A 17,322-nucleotide genomic window follows, 5' to 3' on the forward strand; every position below is an offset into this window, starting at 1 on the left:
AACGTTTGATGGGATACCTTAGAAAAGTAGAGGCAAGTGGTCTATGTAACACTATTTACCTACCAACCAACCACCCAACCAACCAGGTCAATGGGACTGGGCAAATGTGCTCAAGACCACCATTAATGGAGCTCAAGACCACCATTAATGGAGAAATACACCACCTTACTATGTTTTCCTCAGAGCATGTTGATTTGGACTAGAAATGTGTTAATGCCTTGTACTAATTATTCAGTTTGCAAGAGAACTTGCTTTAGAAGTTACAGCTCTTACAGATCCACTCATCTGTGTAAATATAACCTACAGGGACATGATGGCTGCTTCAAGGAAATTGTGCAGGTATGCAAAAAACATCAATCCTGTTCTGTCCGGCTTTGTGAATAGGAGGCACCATTTGGAGATGTGGGAGTATTGAATGATCTTTTGTGGGAAAGGAGATACTGTCTGAAGGCTTGTCAATGGTTTCAAAGAAATAGAAGAGAGACTCAGGAGCAATAGGATACTCAGGTAGTCACCATAAGCAAACGAGGAGATCACAGGTTCTAAAGTAAGGGCAGTAATAGAGGGCAGTAATAGATAGGGTGCCAAAGAATGCTTTAACCTGTCAGGATATTGGGAAGTGGCCATGGCATAGGAGAAAGTGCATTGTTTGATGGCAAGGTGGCAAGTGTGGTACCCAGGCCTTTCCCTGGGCATGCAAAGATCCCAATAAGTATTGTTGGACCTCAGGTGGCTGTGACTCGGGCACATGGCACTATCATCTATCTATCTATCTATCTATCTATCTATCTATCTATCTATCTATCTATCTTAGGATTTCTATCTCGTTCTGCCATTTGCTCAACTGATTTTGTGCTGCTCCAGTGCAATGTACTTCCCAACTGGATTTTGCCTGCAAGGGAAAAGCTAGTAAAGAGAAAGCAGGAAAGAATACTGAGTAGGGGGGGGGGGAGCTAAAGCAAAAATAACCTGAGCAGGATCAGCCACAAAAAAACCAGGCCTGGGATCCAGATCCTGCATTCTTTCTTGATTTTTTTTATTTGTAGCATAAACAGTTGGGGAGTAGCGCAAACAGTAGCTTTCCACTCACAGTTCTTCAGTCGCAAAACACTCCTATAAATTAAAGCTACAAAGTGGTCATGAAATGGCACTGCCGCTTATGAATGTCCCAGGCCAGGAGAAATAATTACACAGGCCTTGAATGGAAAAGGAGATAAGGATGAGATTATTTTGGTCATTCCAAGACACCCTTGAGGGGGGAGGGGAACAAAAGAAAAAGAAATATTGTTTGTCTTTATCTTATGCTGCAGCCAGCCAATACACTAGAAGAACTAAAAGAAATTTAGTATGCAGAGGGAAGGATTGTATATATTTATCTCAGGTCAATATGACATAGCTACAGCAAAAGGCTGCTTTTGCAATACCATCTGAAATTGGTAGTAGCTGCAGAAAAAAAAAATTTGTGGTGCTGCTGCTGCTGAAGACATTGGAACAAAGCTAAGGCATAGAGGATAAATAAGGAGATTGTGATTTTGAATGCTACTATCATTCATTTTTGCATTACAATTCCCAAACATTATTTTTCTGTTGCTTTTCATTTTCTTACTGCATGAAGGGAGCTAGGATGATCTCTACTTTTCTGACTTTTATTTTAGACCTTTTGTGACCCAAGTTGCAGGTACATTAAAAGATTTTAAAAAAGGAAAAGGTCTTGGCCACCAGAAAAGAGATGTAGAAAACATGCTTAGGTCAGACTTAAACTGTGCACCTCTCGCTTAGTAAATCAATAGGCTATTTAGATGGAGCAAAGAGGTTAGTATCAGAAGTGACATCATACACCAAAGCCTTAGCCCAGCTTGTTAAACGTTTGGGCACTCCCTCTGTTTTCTTGTACCAATAACTGCAGACACATCTGAACACCACAGTAGATGTACATACTGAGGAAGCCTGGAATGAAGCATACACTCTGGTGCAATCTTACCTGAATGAACAAGCACTAGCTCTAAGCATTTGGGTAAATTATTTGTGGGCTGGGAGACTGGGGGCAATTTTATGAAATTATGTTGCCAGTGCCCCACAACTATTCAGACTTTCTCCTGACTGCATACTAGGAAGAAGGCAGGGATATTTGGATAGGTGAATATGAGGGATGTGGCAGATTATGAACATTGGTTCAGGCTTAGTGACACCTGAAGATACAGAGGCCAAGATTGTATCACTTGTTTATGCAATTGATGGCACAGTTGAATTTACCAACTAAAAAACAGATTGAACATAAATTATAAACCTGAAAGGAACAAATGAGAAGACAACCAGGCCAAAAAGTTTCCGAGACCAGTATATACAGTAGATCCTCTTGAAATTGAGGCAAAAGCCTTATCAGGCTGAAAGCAGCAGCATTATGGACATTTCTTGAAGGATCCAGGTGGGCTGGAAAGATTAATCACTCAGTCAATAAGTTTAGTTTGGTAAAATTAGTTTAGTTTGGTAAAGGTTTCCAAAAGGTGACCATGCAGAATTTGGCTGAATTATGCATCTTATGGTCCAAAAGGTATTAAATGGTCTGTGTGCGGTACAGTTAGAATTATGAGGGACTCGGCCATCACAGTTTGCCGGAACCTGGATTTCTTCCTTCATATTGCTATTTGCCATCTGTTCCTGCATTTTTGGAGTCCATGGAACCCATATCTCTGGTAAAGATTTTTGTATTTGGAAATATTACATCAATTTCTGTACCATTAATTTTTGCCTCTCTTTGTAACATTTGCTTTGCATGCTGTTTTAAGTAAAATATTCTAAATCTGCCTTGAGATTTTAGAGTATCTTCCTGTAGATCACTGAGCTAATAAGCCAATTGTGACTTAACAAAGGAATTATGGTCAAGCCATAGTTTAGCATAATGTGTAAACCAAGTCAGATCAGCCTGATTCACACTTCACTTTAAGTCATGGTTTCTTTAAAGGATGGAGTGCTGAGTAGGCCACAGTGGCTAAATTCATATATAACATCAAACCATAAGCAAAGGCTTGTAAATCTGTAATGGCTGACTTCAAATATTATGCTAAGTATTAAATATTATGAAAAACAAACCGCTTTATGGCTTAGCATAAGGCAGAATATAGCCAATCAGTCACCATGAGCTGTTCTTTGCTGCCCGAAGGGGCTCCATGGCTTGAGCCCACAAAGTTCTAGGTAGCTTCCTAGATTATATTCTGTGTTCCCATTCAAGCCCTGGTGCTCTTAGTTTGAATTGGATACGTTTCTTAACCCCATGTTAGCCTAGGCGTACAGTAAATTTGCATCAATACCAAATTCCAGAAAAAAATGTCTGAAGGAGGGATTCATTGGCAGAAAAGGATAACATCTGAATCAAAAGCAAGACCTAATTTTTATCTTTAAAAAGTGAATTATAAAAACATTTTCTGAAAGTTATAATTAAATACTTCGGAGCATTCTGAAGTCATACCTGTTGCTTTTGCTCTAAGGTCATCTCCTTCGTGCACACACTGCTTCCTCCTGCCAATTCCCCTGGTGCAGACAGACCTCCTGAAGGACAAGGGCCTTCCGAGCAATCACCCATTTTTAAAGGTACGCAAAACCTGCAATGAAAATCCAGTGAATCATGTATGTAGATCTTTGTCAGGCAAAATGCCAAGATCTTAGACTGTTGAATTAAATGCCATGATAATATCCATAAGTGAAGCACTCAGAGAGTTTCAGGACAGTTTCTTTAAAGAGCCAAACTCAGGATCCTCAAAGAATTTCATCTGAGTTTCAGCTTGGCTTTAAGGCAGGGGCACAACCCTCTGGCCTTAGGATGGCTGTTATGTTCTAAAGCTTGTAGGTTCTGCCACAGCACAGCCAATGGCTGGGATGATGGGAGTTGTAGTCTAATAACATCTGGTCTATCAACAGGTTCCTTGCCCCTTCTTTAATGAAATCTACCACCTTTACACAATTTAAAAAGCCCCATCGCTCTGACTCCTGAGATGCCTAGTTTAGACAGCAACCAAAAGCTGTTCACCAAGCCATTTACCTGTAAATAGCATCCCAGGAACAAAAATATTACCAGATTCAGTTTTGTTGGCTGATATTTGTTAGGCTATTTTTTAAACTGTTGAATAGCTAAATACTGTCATTTTATTTCAGTGTGTTTTACTGTCATTATTCTGTATACCACTCTGGGCTGCTTAAAAGTAAAACATGACTCGAGTATGTACTTTGGTTTGGAAAGAAACAAATGGAGAAATTGAACAGTGAAGGAAAATGCCACGCAACTGCAGTTTCACACACAATCAGCTTTAAATGGATTGTCCCATAAGATGCAAGTTTAATTGGCCATTTTAACAAGTGCTACACCTACATTAATGGGACGCGGTGGCGCTGCAGGTTAAACCGCTGAGCTGTCGATCGGAAGGTCGGCGGTTCGAAACCGCGTGGCGGGGTGAGCTCCCGTTGCTCGTCCCAGCTTCTGCACACCAAGCAGTTCGAAAACATGCAAATGTGAGTAGATTAATTGGTACCGCTTCGGCGGGAAGGTAACGGCGTTCCGTGAGTCATGCTGGCCACATGACCCGGAAGTGTCCTATGGACAACGCCGGCTCCAAGGCTTTGAAACGGAGATGAGCACCGCCCCCTAGAGTCGGACACGACTGGACTTTACGTCAAGGGAAACCTTTACCTTTACCTTACACCTACATTATAAAACTCCCTCACAGCATAGTTTGGCAATTAATCCACATGTTTCAAATATATTTTATATATTTAAAAATATCCTGACAATTGTCCCATTGAGACAGCAGCAAACAGACACTACAGACATTAAGCCCAAAGTTACAGGCACTTATTTTCAGCTATGAGTGCAAATACATTATTAGCCCTGATATTATGCCTACACTGTTATACAAAAATCTTGCCATAACAATAATTATAAAATACAGCAACCCTAATTAAGACTGGAAAAATGGTGAAACAATTTTGGAATTGTTTTATCTACTAGTATTGTCAGATATAAACAATCCTATATTAAGAGAGGAAAAGTTACAGAAAATTGGATTTCACTGGTTTTATTTATAGAGAGACTCCAGGTGCCAGGCAGATTACTAGTAGTTCTGACCTCAAATACCATCCTCTGACATGTGCAGCAAGGCTTGTTTGATTTTAGAAAGGACAGGCATCAAGTACTGCAATTTGCATGTAGATTACAGGCCACAGATATTTACAGTGAGGGGGCAGGTGTCAAAAAAGTCAACATAACTGTGCCAACCACAAGATCTTACTCAGATGCTTCATTCTGGGTACAGCTTCAATCTTCAGTCTGCTTGGTCATGTTAACAAATGTGCTAGATTGACCTGCTTCTACCCTGTTCCTTATCATTACATCAGTTAATTTTATAAATAGCATGCCTTACTTCACAGGCAACAAATGCTGCTCTGTAGTTACTAGGTCCAGTTATTTATGTGTTACCATGGTCTTGTCCTGTCCTTTTTTCAAATATAGTTTCTGGACAGTGTGTGTGAACAGACAGATGCTTCTTTCTCTGTCTGATATGTGTATATTATTTTGGGGTTGGGGGAAATCTTCAGGATTGGTTTCTTAGGATTTTTGACTTTATATGTTTTCAGTCTACTTTTTCTTTTGGACGAATTCTCTTAAGCTTCAGGTTTTCTTTCTGTTGAGCAAATGGACATACCAATTATAGATGATGATTTGGAGCCTAAGATTCATGAATCCACTTAAAGAGCAGCAGACCCCCTCACTGTGGCACTCCAAGGCAAACAATGTAATGATGCCACATTTTTTAACGTGATAAAAAACCCAGGTTATCTCCCTACCATATGCACATAGCCACTCACGCATTGTAACAAAAATATATTTAAAAGCTTCAGCTTTATTGGAATCAGTTGTTTCAACTTCTACATTTTGTCCGCAGATCAACATGGTGGGAGGTTCTACCTTGAAAAAAAGCATAGGGATATTTTTAAAAATAGCAATTAGTTATCTTTTAACAGTGCTCCAAAATGTGATAAATGAAAGCAGTCTTTTTCGTTCTATCAGTGGACTAATTCCAGCAGTATCACCCCGTTTTGTGGATCTTGTTATGACTTCTCTTCTTCCTCAATTTGAAAAGTGAATCCTGATTTCTTCTGCAGCACTACACAAGCTGGAATGACTCACTTTTCTTTCCATGTTGTATTTCCATACACATTTCATCAGCTGTCACCAGAAGGAATTTCACAAACATAAACAGATAAAAGGCTTCACATTAGTTCTGAAAAGAAAATATTCAGTATCTTCAGTTGCAAATGCAGCAAAAAATGAAAGCAGCGCACCATTAGGTGTCACTGTTGTTCTGTGGAGTTATATACAATATTGAACCATATCACAGTTCACAATTTTTTATGTGTTTCATTTTGCATGGACTAATTAAGCAGGCTCCAACTAAGCTAGTACTTGGATGGAAACCACCAGATAATCCCAGGGTCGTGGATTAGAATGGGACTTCAGAAAAAATACCCCAGAAGAAGGTAACGGCAAACCACTTCTGTATTATTGTCAAGAAAATCAGCTGACCTTTGTTGGACACATCATCCCCATCCACAAAACTGTTCCATTTATGCTGTAGAAGAGGAGGGGTCACCTGCAGTGCTACTTTCCATCTCTGTTCTGTTGCTGTTATATGCATAAAAGTTAATGTTGATCAACCAAAAGCCACTCACTTTGGGACTGTCCATGCCAGTCACCCACAGTATCCCATTTTTGCCAGTTTTGATATTTGCTGATCAAGCTGTGTTTTTTGCTAGCTGAAATGACTGCTGTGTGCTTGCTGTGATCTGGATAGAGACTGCTTCAGAGATTGCTGAGTGCAAACTAATCTAGAAATTTAAAACAAATTTGGGATAGGGATCCAGTTTCTATGCTGGTCTGTGACCGTAATAAAGATTAGATATCAGATCAGATCAGATCAGATCAGATCAGATCAGATGGATCCAGTTTGGGCTCGTTTCTGTGTTACTTTATTCTTAACATTTGGGAAATTACATTTACATATGATTTTGTGGTTGTTTCCTCCTTCTTCCACACTTTTTTGTAATAAATGTTATTAGATTTAAGAAGAAAAATAAAAACTACAAACAAAAACTACAAAGAAGAAAAAACTTTAAAAAGTGCAAAAACACAATAATTTTTTTCAATTTTACGAAAGATGTGGCTAATCACTAAGTACAGTTACTCCTCCTCCTTATATTTAAATAAAAAAGAACATTTTATATAAACCTTAACCTTCTTTCTCCCCTTCAAAAAAATAGAACATATTCAATTAATCCATTCCTACTATTATTCTATACATTTCTGTCTACTATAATAAGAATCAAATTAAAAAGCTTTAGTTGTCTACTATTATACTTAATACTACAGCAATTTTGATAATAACAACCAGATAAACATTCTTTAACCCTTTAAACCCTTTAAAACATTTTCCAACCCTTATCCCACTTCATAATACACCAAAGCAGTTACGTATCTCCACGGTATGCACACAACTTTCCTTTTAACAGGATCAGCCAGTCCAACTGCCCTTCTCAAAGATTCCAGGTTCTTTTCATGGCATTCCACCAGGAGATCAATTTTACATATGGCTTGCAGATCACTCTCTCCCCTGGTTTTCCCCAAGTCCTGTATCCAAACCTCATCCAGCATCTCGATAATTCCAGTCTCAGTCTTTGAAAAAACATTAATTCCACTCTTAAATTCTTCAGTATCATCTACCACATCCCCAACCTGAAGGCACATTTTAGATCTCATATTTTCCACTATGTCCTGGATGTCTTGCATAAAAGCAAATTTGTCGGAAGAAATCTGCTTGAAGTCCTGGTGAAAATCAGAAAAGCTCTGTTTGAAATCCTCCATGTCTCACACAGTAGATTATGGCACCCCTTAGAAACTTAACCAGCGAAAAGTGAAAGTCAGCAGCTTGTTTACAGAGTGAGAGTGAAATACAAGACGCTCTCAAGGGAAAGTGAACAGAAAACTGAAGGTTCAGATCAGCCAATTCAACATGTAGGAAAATGCTAATATCTTCAAATTTGACACAAAAATCATAACAGGAAAACAATTGTTTAGTCTCAATCTTAGTTTCCTTTAGAAGGAAAATGAAGTCCACAACTTAAAATATTTTTTTTTATTTAGAAGTAAACCCAAAAATAACATTAAGCACCAAGAGAAGCCAGGTTCTCCTTGCTGTAAAAAGCCTTTCATGGGGTACATGTTGTTGTTGTTTATTCGTTTAGTCGCTTCCGACTCTTCGTGACTTCATGGACCAGCCCACGCCAGAGCTTCCTGTCGGTCGTCAACACCCCCAGCTCCCCCAGGGATGAGTCCGTCACCTCTAGAATATCATCCATCCATCTTGCCCTTGGTCGGCCCCTCTTCCTTTTGCCTTCCACTCTCCCTACCATCAGCATCTTCTCCAGGGTGTCCTGTCTTCTCATTATGTGGCCAAAGTATTTCAGTTTTGCCTTTAATATCATTCCCTCAAGTGAGCAGTCTGGCTTTATTTCCTGGAGGATGGACTGGTTGGATCTTCTTGCAGTCCAAGGCACTCTCAGAATTTTCCTCCAACACCACAGTTCAAAAGCATCGATCTTCCTTCGCTCAGCCTTCCTTATGGTCCAGCTCTCGCAGCCATATGTTACTACAGGGAACACCATTGCTTTAACTATGCGGGCCTTTGTTGTCAGTGTGATGTCTCTGCTCTTAACTATTTTATCGAGATTTGTCATTGCTCTTCTTCCAAGGATTAAGCGTCTTCTGATTTCCTGACTGCAGTCAGCATCTGCAGTAATCTTTGCACCTAGGAATACAAAGTCTTTCACTGCTTCTACATTTTCTCCCTCTATTTGCCAGTTATCAATCAAGCTGGTTGCCATAATCTTGGTTTTTTTGAGGTTTAGCTGCAAACCAGCTTTTGCACTTTCTTCTTTCACCTTCATCATAAGGCTCCTCAGTTCCTCTTCGCTTTCAGCCATCAAGGTGGTATCATCTGCATATCTGAGATTGTTAATGTTTCTTCCAGAGATTTTAACTCCAGCCTTGGATTCCTCATGGGGTACATATGCTTTTAAAAAAATGCAAATTGATGTTTAAGAAATGGAGTGGCTGGACTTAGTGTCTCTTTAAGGCTACAGTGCAGCTTGGAAATGATGAAATCTCGCACCTCCCAGCTGATCTTACCAGGCCAATGCGAAGTTCAGTTTGCAATCTTCTGGCTACAATCAGCCATTTTGGAGGACAGATGGGGTGATTCATGGAATTCTCCTTAATCTGGAGAACATTCTGGGACTTCAGGAAGACCTGCCTGAGCCCCAAAAAAGTCACCGCGGTGTCAGTTTTGCCCGCCAAACCAGGGGGTGCAGCTGTTCAGACTGCCATTCCCACTGGAAGCCCTTCTTCCACACTTTTTAATGTATTAGTCATGAACAGCACCAGAGCACATCACAGTCTGATCTCCTTGCAAGGAAGGAGTTAAAGTAGGATTGCCAGAATTGGGCTGCAAGAATACATGCAACCATTAGATGCAGCAAGAGGACACTCTGGTGCCCTTTTATGCCCTCTGAACCTTCCCTACTTCCACTATATTCTTTATGAGATGGAGTAGTCAGAACTGCACACAATATTCCAGATGGAGTCGACCATTGATTTATATAAGGGCACGATGATATTGGCATTTCTATTTTCAGTCCTGTTTCTTATTTTCCCTAACTTGCTATTGGACATTTTTTACAGTGAATGTACACCGTGGCAATACCTTCACCTAACTGTTGATCATTACTCTTTCAAGATCTGTTTCCTCATCAGCTAATAGCTCTGATCCCATTAGTTTGTAGATGCAGTTAGGACTTTTGACACCGATATGCATCACGTTACATTTGGTCATGCTGAATGATACCTGCTATTTCAACATCTGCTCCCACTTTGAACAATTCAGTGTCATCAGCAAACCTGGCTATTCCACTTGCCATGCCTGATTCCAAATCATTTATAAACACTTTAAAAAGCACCAGTTCTAGGACAGAAGCCTGCAGGACCCCATCAGCTACATCCCTCCATTGTGAGAAATGCCCATTTACTCCTACTCTGTTTTCTATTCTTTAGCCAGTTACTTATCCATAAGAGGACCTGCCCTTTTATTCTATGGCTGTTAAGCTTACTAAGAAGTCTTTGGTGAGGGACTTTATCAAACCCTTTTTGAAAATCTAAGTAGATTATATCCACATGTTTATTAGCACCTCAAAAAATTCTAGTAGATTAGTTAGACAGGACCTTCCCTTAAAAAAGCAATGCTGGCTGTTCTTGAACAAGATCTGTATCTCCAAGTAATTTTTTCTTTAAAAGTAGTTTCTGCTCTCTTCCTCAGAACAGATATTAAGCTAACACACATATAATTTCCTTGATCTCCCCATGAGACCTTTTTAAAAATTGGAGTTACCTTGGTCATCTTCCAGTCCTCCTCAACTACATAGGTCCTCAACTATACATAGCATAGTTTCTGCTCTCTTCCCCAGAACAGATGTTAAGCTAACACTCATACAATTTCCTGGATCTCCCCATGAGCCGTTCTTAAAAATTGGAGTTACATTGGTAATCTTCCAGTCCTCAACTACATAGGCCAAGTGGTTGCATGTTTTAGTAAGGAGGTCTAACTAATCAAAACAAGTTCTTCTCAATGTAGATTTATGAAATTAAAGAAGTCTGCCCAGCCAGGTGCCTTCCCAAAATGTTGAATGCAGACAGTCATGGTGGCTACAAATTTTTGGAGCTGAAGTCCCAACACATCTGGAAGGCACCAAGTTGGGAAAGGCTGATTAAAGCAAACTTGTAATTCTGTACAGCTATTTTATCATAATAATATAAATGGTTCTGTATCCAGAAAACCACTATAACTCAAAAATTCCACCATAACTTCAGGGTTTTGGCTAGCAATAAGATTGCCATGATAGACATGGACCCTGAGATGTTGGTGTGTGTGTGTAGCTGTCCAAAAAGAAAAAAAAATCAAGATTGCAATTTCAATCACATGGTCACAACCATCATTTTGCTTTTTGTGGCCTCCCCACCTTGTACCCAACCCCTGGATGGACTATACTGTAACTGCAGTTCTGAAATGTTAGTGGCTTTGTAGAGATTAGGGAAGAGCAGTGGTTGGTCAATGGGAACTGGAACAAAAAGGTTTTGCAGTTGTTTTACCTTTGATGAAATGAACCTTCAGTTAAATGAATGAAAAATACACATAAGGATATTCATTGCAAAATGGGGTAGCAATTATTATTTTATCATTATTTCATTAGCTTAACCTATTATTCCTTGATACTAGTCTGGTCATTATATGATTTTATTGTTATATTTGCATTTAAAATATTGCAGTTGTGACTTTCAGTATTATAGATATACTGTATACAGCAGCTATATTTATATTTGAAATCTATCCTTAGATGATCTTAATAATCTAGATGCTCTAGTGCCTATTCTTTATTTCAGAGCTTAACAATACAGCTGCACTTTCATTTACATGGCTTTAACAACATATTTTGTAATAAGCTGCTTATTGGAAAAATAAAACTCTCCCCATTGTGATTGAAGTCAGGAGATAAAATTTCCGTGGGTGGAGTGAGTTGGTAACACTCCATCTTCTATTCCCCAAAGACTGAAACCAGAGACAATGTCCCTAAAGCATCATGCTTCTAGCAATGCTAGGTAAATAAATCTTTCCAGGTTTTACTGTAATTTCTTCCAATATATTTACAACATATGAGTTTGCAGATCAACATCATACTAACATAAACTAGCCACTAATGTTATTTTGTAGAGCAACTGTTTGAAAAGAAGGTTGCATCAAATAGTTCCAAATATTTGTTGCAATAAAATCTTTTGGACAAGTCAAACGATCTTAAAATTGTTAGAATGTTGTATTATGTTGTTTTTTGTAAATGTTAAAACCTGAACTGAACTTCCATGTAACGTACAGAAAATAGTAGCGCTTCTTATATCAGTCTCTTTGACACTAGAAAAAGAAAACATTGACGTTTAAATATAAAAATAAAACCTTTCTTGTATATTCTACAATGAATGTTCTGTTGTATAATATTTCTGGATTAAGAAATGTATTAAAACTACACACATGTTAGAATTAAAAATGTTGGTAACCTCATAACCTATAATATTTTATTCTTTTTCTGCTAATTATTTTCCCTTTTCCTTCACTACACAGGGAAACACACAACACTTAATATGAATAAGCATGAAATAAATGCTGAATCCCATGAATTCAAAGACAGACAGTAAATGACCATTTGCTAAAATTAGCATTAGCTTAAAAGTCTTTTTTCAAGATGGAAAATTAAGAATCAAGTTGTTGCTTCAAGTTTTCAAAAAGAAATTACAACAAATGAAATGTCATTTGAACATTCTTTTTCAGATAATTATTTATCAGGTTAGCAATTATGCCGAGATTTTTTTTTTCAAAACTTACCTAATGAGATAGTTAATATGAGATAAATAATCTGATAGTAAATTTCTGTTAGAGGTTCACACTGCATAAATTCAACTGTTAGTACTTGATCTGAAAACCTGCTAATCATCTCTCAGTAACAATGCTACTTGTTTGCTCACAAACATAATTGGACAAATGGGCCATGTGACAGTGCCAATTAGTTCTACCAGTGCACCTGAGACATGTTTAACCTGGGTTTCTGCAAGCAACATGAGAATAGCATAGCTTCATGGAAAAAATCATATTTTAAAAAGAACTGCAGTTTTATAATGTTCAAGTTTTCATAATTACCTCAGATTCATGCAGAACGTGAATGTAAGACTTTTAGCACTGGGATTTAATTTTTTAATTTTATTTTCTTATCCAAAGGAAATTTTCCTAATTTGCTTTTCAGGTGATGTACAACAAAATCTGACACACACAGGCAAATCCATCAATCGGTTTAAATATTTAAACTCACAGGGCTGAATTTTCAGCAAAATCCATAGTTAAAGCAATGGTATTCCCTGTAGTAACATATGGCTGTGAGAGCTGGACCATAAGGAAGGCTGAGAGAAGGAAGATAGATGCTTTTGAACTGTGGTGTTGGAGGAAAATCCTGAGAGTGCCTTGGACTGCCAGAAGATCAAACCAGTCCATCCTCCAGGAAATAAAGCCAGACTGCTCACTTGAGGGAATGATATTAAAGGCAAAACTGAAGTACTTTGGCCACATAATGAGGAGACAGGACACCCTGGAGAAGATGCTGATGCTAGGGAGAGTGGAAGGCAAAAGGAAGAGGGGCCGACCAAGGGCAAGATGGATAGATGATATTCTAGAGGTGACGGACTTGTCCGTGGGGGAGCTGGGGGTGTTGACGACCGACAGGAAGCTCTGGCGTGGGCTGGTCCATGAAGTCACGAAGAGTCAGAAGCGACTGAACAAATAAACACATGGTTAATTTCACCTCCATCATAATTCCAAGGTATTCTATAATAATGGATTTGTATATTTTGTATATTACAAAATAGGTTTTTGATACTTGGCTGTGTTCTATTGAAGTGAAGCGCACATATTTATATTTATTTGTTTATTTATCTATCTATCTATCTATCTATCTATCTATCTATCTATCTATTTGGTAAATAAATTAGTCCATACTTCATAAACAAAGATAAATTTCCTGAACAGTAATTTCCCAAGTTCTAGATTCTTTAATAAGCATAAAAACAAAGAGGTGGATATGCAACCTCACACTTTGCACTTTCACTGAAATGGCTTACACCAACTGTTAACTAATTTTAATTGGTACATTTTTAATGGATATTTCAGTGATGGCAGAAAATAAAATAAGTGTGATAGTCATCCATCCATTTGATGCTGTTCAGAATCGAGTACAGTCAAGTCAAAATAATCTAACCAGGTTATTCTCTTCTCTAAAAGTAAACAGACTTTGCAGATGGGGATTGGAATTTGTTTTCTTCTGGGAGTTGCTGAATTGTAACTCCCAGCATTCCTCATCACTGGCCACACTGACTGGGGCTGCTAGAAACTGGAGTGCATTCCAAGAACCTCAGGTCCCCCACTCTCTGTCTAGGGAACTTCACTATATTAAGGAATTTCTCAGATAAGTCTTCAGAGAACAGAAACATGCATTATGTACATCACACTCCTAAGCATACCTGCTTCAGAGTAAATTCCAAAGAATATAATTGGGTATACTACCACATGCACATGTTTAAGTCTGCACTTATTTGGGAATAAGCCTCATTGAATTCAGTGGTATTTATTTCTAAGTAACCATGCATAGGCTTGCATGAGGAGAATTAAATTCACACAACTTTTCTTGGCACATGTAGCTAGGCTGTCATTGTGATTTTAAGGAGAAGTTCCTGCCTCAGCTATAAAGGCTTCCTAAATGTACATTTAGTCAGGAAGAAGTAGCCCTACACAATATATTTAAAGCAGCACCATAATCATTACTAAAAAAAAATAATATAAACATTTCAAATTCATTTACTGAACTAAAATTGCTAGCTTAAACATTTACAAATTGGCCAATTTTAAAGAAAAATTCAGGTACCTAATAGTCAATTCTTAACAAATAAGTTGGTTCAAAATACCACGCATATATTTTATGGTCTGAGAAATCAAAGTTAGGCACAAAGTAAATTTCTTCTGCCCAATATGCCATACATTCCAATGCTCTAATGATGTTGACAGATTGATTTCTGACAGATCTCTCTTGACATAATTGAGAGAGAGAGAGAAAACAACTGCTTCAATATAGACAGTTGCTGTAACTTAAAGAATGAGTAGCAAAATCAATGCTCAGCTTGTTTTTTCTGACGACTAGTTTGTGATACTGTCCCTGAACTAGGTGAGCAGAACTGCAGAGAACTTAAGGCAACAGCAGCAAATGTCAGAGGAAATACCTATGCTGTGAAGTATGTGAAGACCAAAGGTGCCCCTACTTGGAAAATCATCATGGGAGTTCCTACCTATGGGCAGACTTTCACTCTTTTTTCTGCAGACTGGGACTGGGGCTCCCACCTCTGGCTCTGGATTACCTAGCACATTCACAAAAAATGTGTGGACTGCTCATATTAACAGAGCCAGCCAAGCTCTTTCATGACACCCTGTTTCCATTTTTTCCCCTTCCATCCAGTTTTCCACTATGAATATGCAAGATGTCCTGCCCTTAGTTCCACTACAACAGAACCAAGAGAATTTGGGAAGTGATAATGCTGTAGCTTATGTGCTATGGAAGGTACAACTGTGTTAGATAAACATCTTTTTGCCTACCTGCATTAGAATCCTTTCGTTGTTCTTTGACTCTTTTACTAAATTCAACAAAGGTTACGTTCCAAAAGTAAATCTTTTAGAGAATTTGTGAAAGCGACGTTTATGTATAGTTTTGAAAAATATTTAATATTAACATGAATGTTTACCTTTTATACCTCACTACAGAAAAAGACATTGTCACGTGATATATTCTTATAAGGAAATTCTTATATTTTATTGTCATCATTTTCATTTAAAAAAATAAAAAGCTATAGTTCTGAAAATCTTTATGTTGAGTCCATTTCACACAGAAAATCAACAACAGTAGATCAGAGTACAGCAGATGCTTCTAGCTTCTAGTTAGTTTCAATTATTGAAGTTTGCTTTGTTCAGTTTCTTTAACATATAATATTTCTTGAAGTTCCCTTTACGCAGCATTTGGAAGTACATTCTTAGAGAGGAAGGATTCACCAGAATAATATTTTTTGTAGAGAGTGCCCTGGGGGAAAATACAATTCACGTACCAGTAGCCTGCTTTGTACTGAACAGCATTTTATAAGATTGCTTTAATAAAAAAAACTACTTTATGTATACCCAACAATAACATCTTTCAGATCCAAGAAGTTTTAATTGTTATGAAGACATCTTAAAAAAAAAAGAGATTTCTCAAATGTCAATCATCCATATTTTTCTTCAACCACATGATCATTTTAGTCATTGATTCTTTTCTTTCTTCATTTGTAGATTTTGCTTTCAGTATTATATCTGTAGCCATTATCCTTTCTTCTGGTTCAAGTGTATTATTAAGAAAAACCTGGATCTAAAATAATGAACACATACAGTAATAAGGGCAAGTATTAATCTAAGCAGTGCATTTTACAATGTAATTTAACATAAAATAATGTATATCGGGTACCCATAATCCTTTTCTTTACAATGTAGCAGGAACTGTACACAAACAGATGAAAGGAAGTGACTTTACTCTTGTTCCTAGTAACTTTGGGGACAAATGCAGAGAAGGGGTGTCAGTCAACATTTAATTGGAAAAAGTAAGTTCTAAAAACTTGCTTTCCATCTTCTCCTTCCCCAGCAGCACAAAACTGCTTCTAAATGCCACACAAAGAATAAGGAGATGGGATTTTGCACAGTAAGTCAGAGAGAAATTCAGATGGGGGCATTTTATACAGACAAAATCTGCCCACAGAAAGTGTCCCCTCCAATTTTTGGAAATTCAGACTCCCCAAACCTATAGACCACCATCCACCTGATTAGGGAAAGTGCAAATTGAATGTCTGATCTACTGAAATGAGTAAAAAATATGAAAGTACTTTCTAATCAGTACAGTAGTAGACTGCGAGCTGAACATGAGCTAAGATTGCTATTGCTATTTAGGGATGGATTATTGGGAACAGAATCCAGATCACAGGAAGTAATTGCCCCACTTTATTGTGCCCTGGTCAATTCCCACATGAAATATTGGGTCCTGTTCTGGACACTGCAGCCTAAAAAGAACATCAGCAAACTGGAACAAGTTCAGTGAAGGACTCCCAAGATAACGAGAGGACTGGAAATCAAATCTAATAAGGAACAATTAAGGTAATTGTTGGGCAAGTTTAGCCTGAAGAAAAGAAGCTGGGGCAGATAATGATAGAAGTCATCAGATACAGAGGAAGTAACTGACTTGTTGTATGTTGGTCCAGATGTCAGGACCAAACCAATAGGCTAAGCTACAGGAAAGTAGATTCATGTAAGATAACAGAAGGAATTTCCTGACAGTAAGAGCTGTCAACCATTGAAATAGCTTGCCTTATAAAGTGGTATGTTTCCCTTCATTGGAGATCCTCATACTGAAGCTTGGTAGCCATCTGTCCAAAATGCTTTAGCAGATCCTCATTGACCATAGGGTTGCATACTTGACCTCTAAGTTGCTATGATTCTGTTTTATTATTGATCATTAGATTTTTATCCCACCTTTATTTTGGGTCAACTCAAGATAGGGTACATACTTAAT

General features: G+C 38.0%; 1 protein-coding gene across 1 annotated transcript in view; it reads right to left on the reverse strand.

The window, feature by feature from the left end:
- Positions 1-15,615: 15,615 nt before the first annotated feature.
- The window catches only part of LVRN (laeverin), a 39,042-nt gene continuing 37,335 nt past the window's right edge, over positions 15,616-17,322 (reverse strand). The window contains exon 20 of the mRNA XM_063295311.1: positions 15,616-16,131. Coding sequence (XP_063151381.1) covers positions 15,985-16,131 — 147 coding nt within the window. The 3' untranslated portion in view covers positions 15,616-15,984. The remainder of the gene's footprint in view (positions 16,132-17,322) is intronic.

The sequence above is a fragment of the Candoia aspera genome, chromosome 2 (genome assembly GCF_035149785.1).
Source record: "Candoia aspera isolate rCanAsp1 chromosome 2, rCanAsp1.hap2, whole genome shotgun sequence".
NCBI lineage: Eukaryota > Metazoa > Chordata > Lepidosauria > Squamata > Boidae > Candoia > Candoia aspera.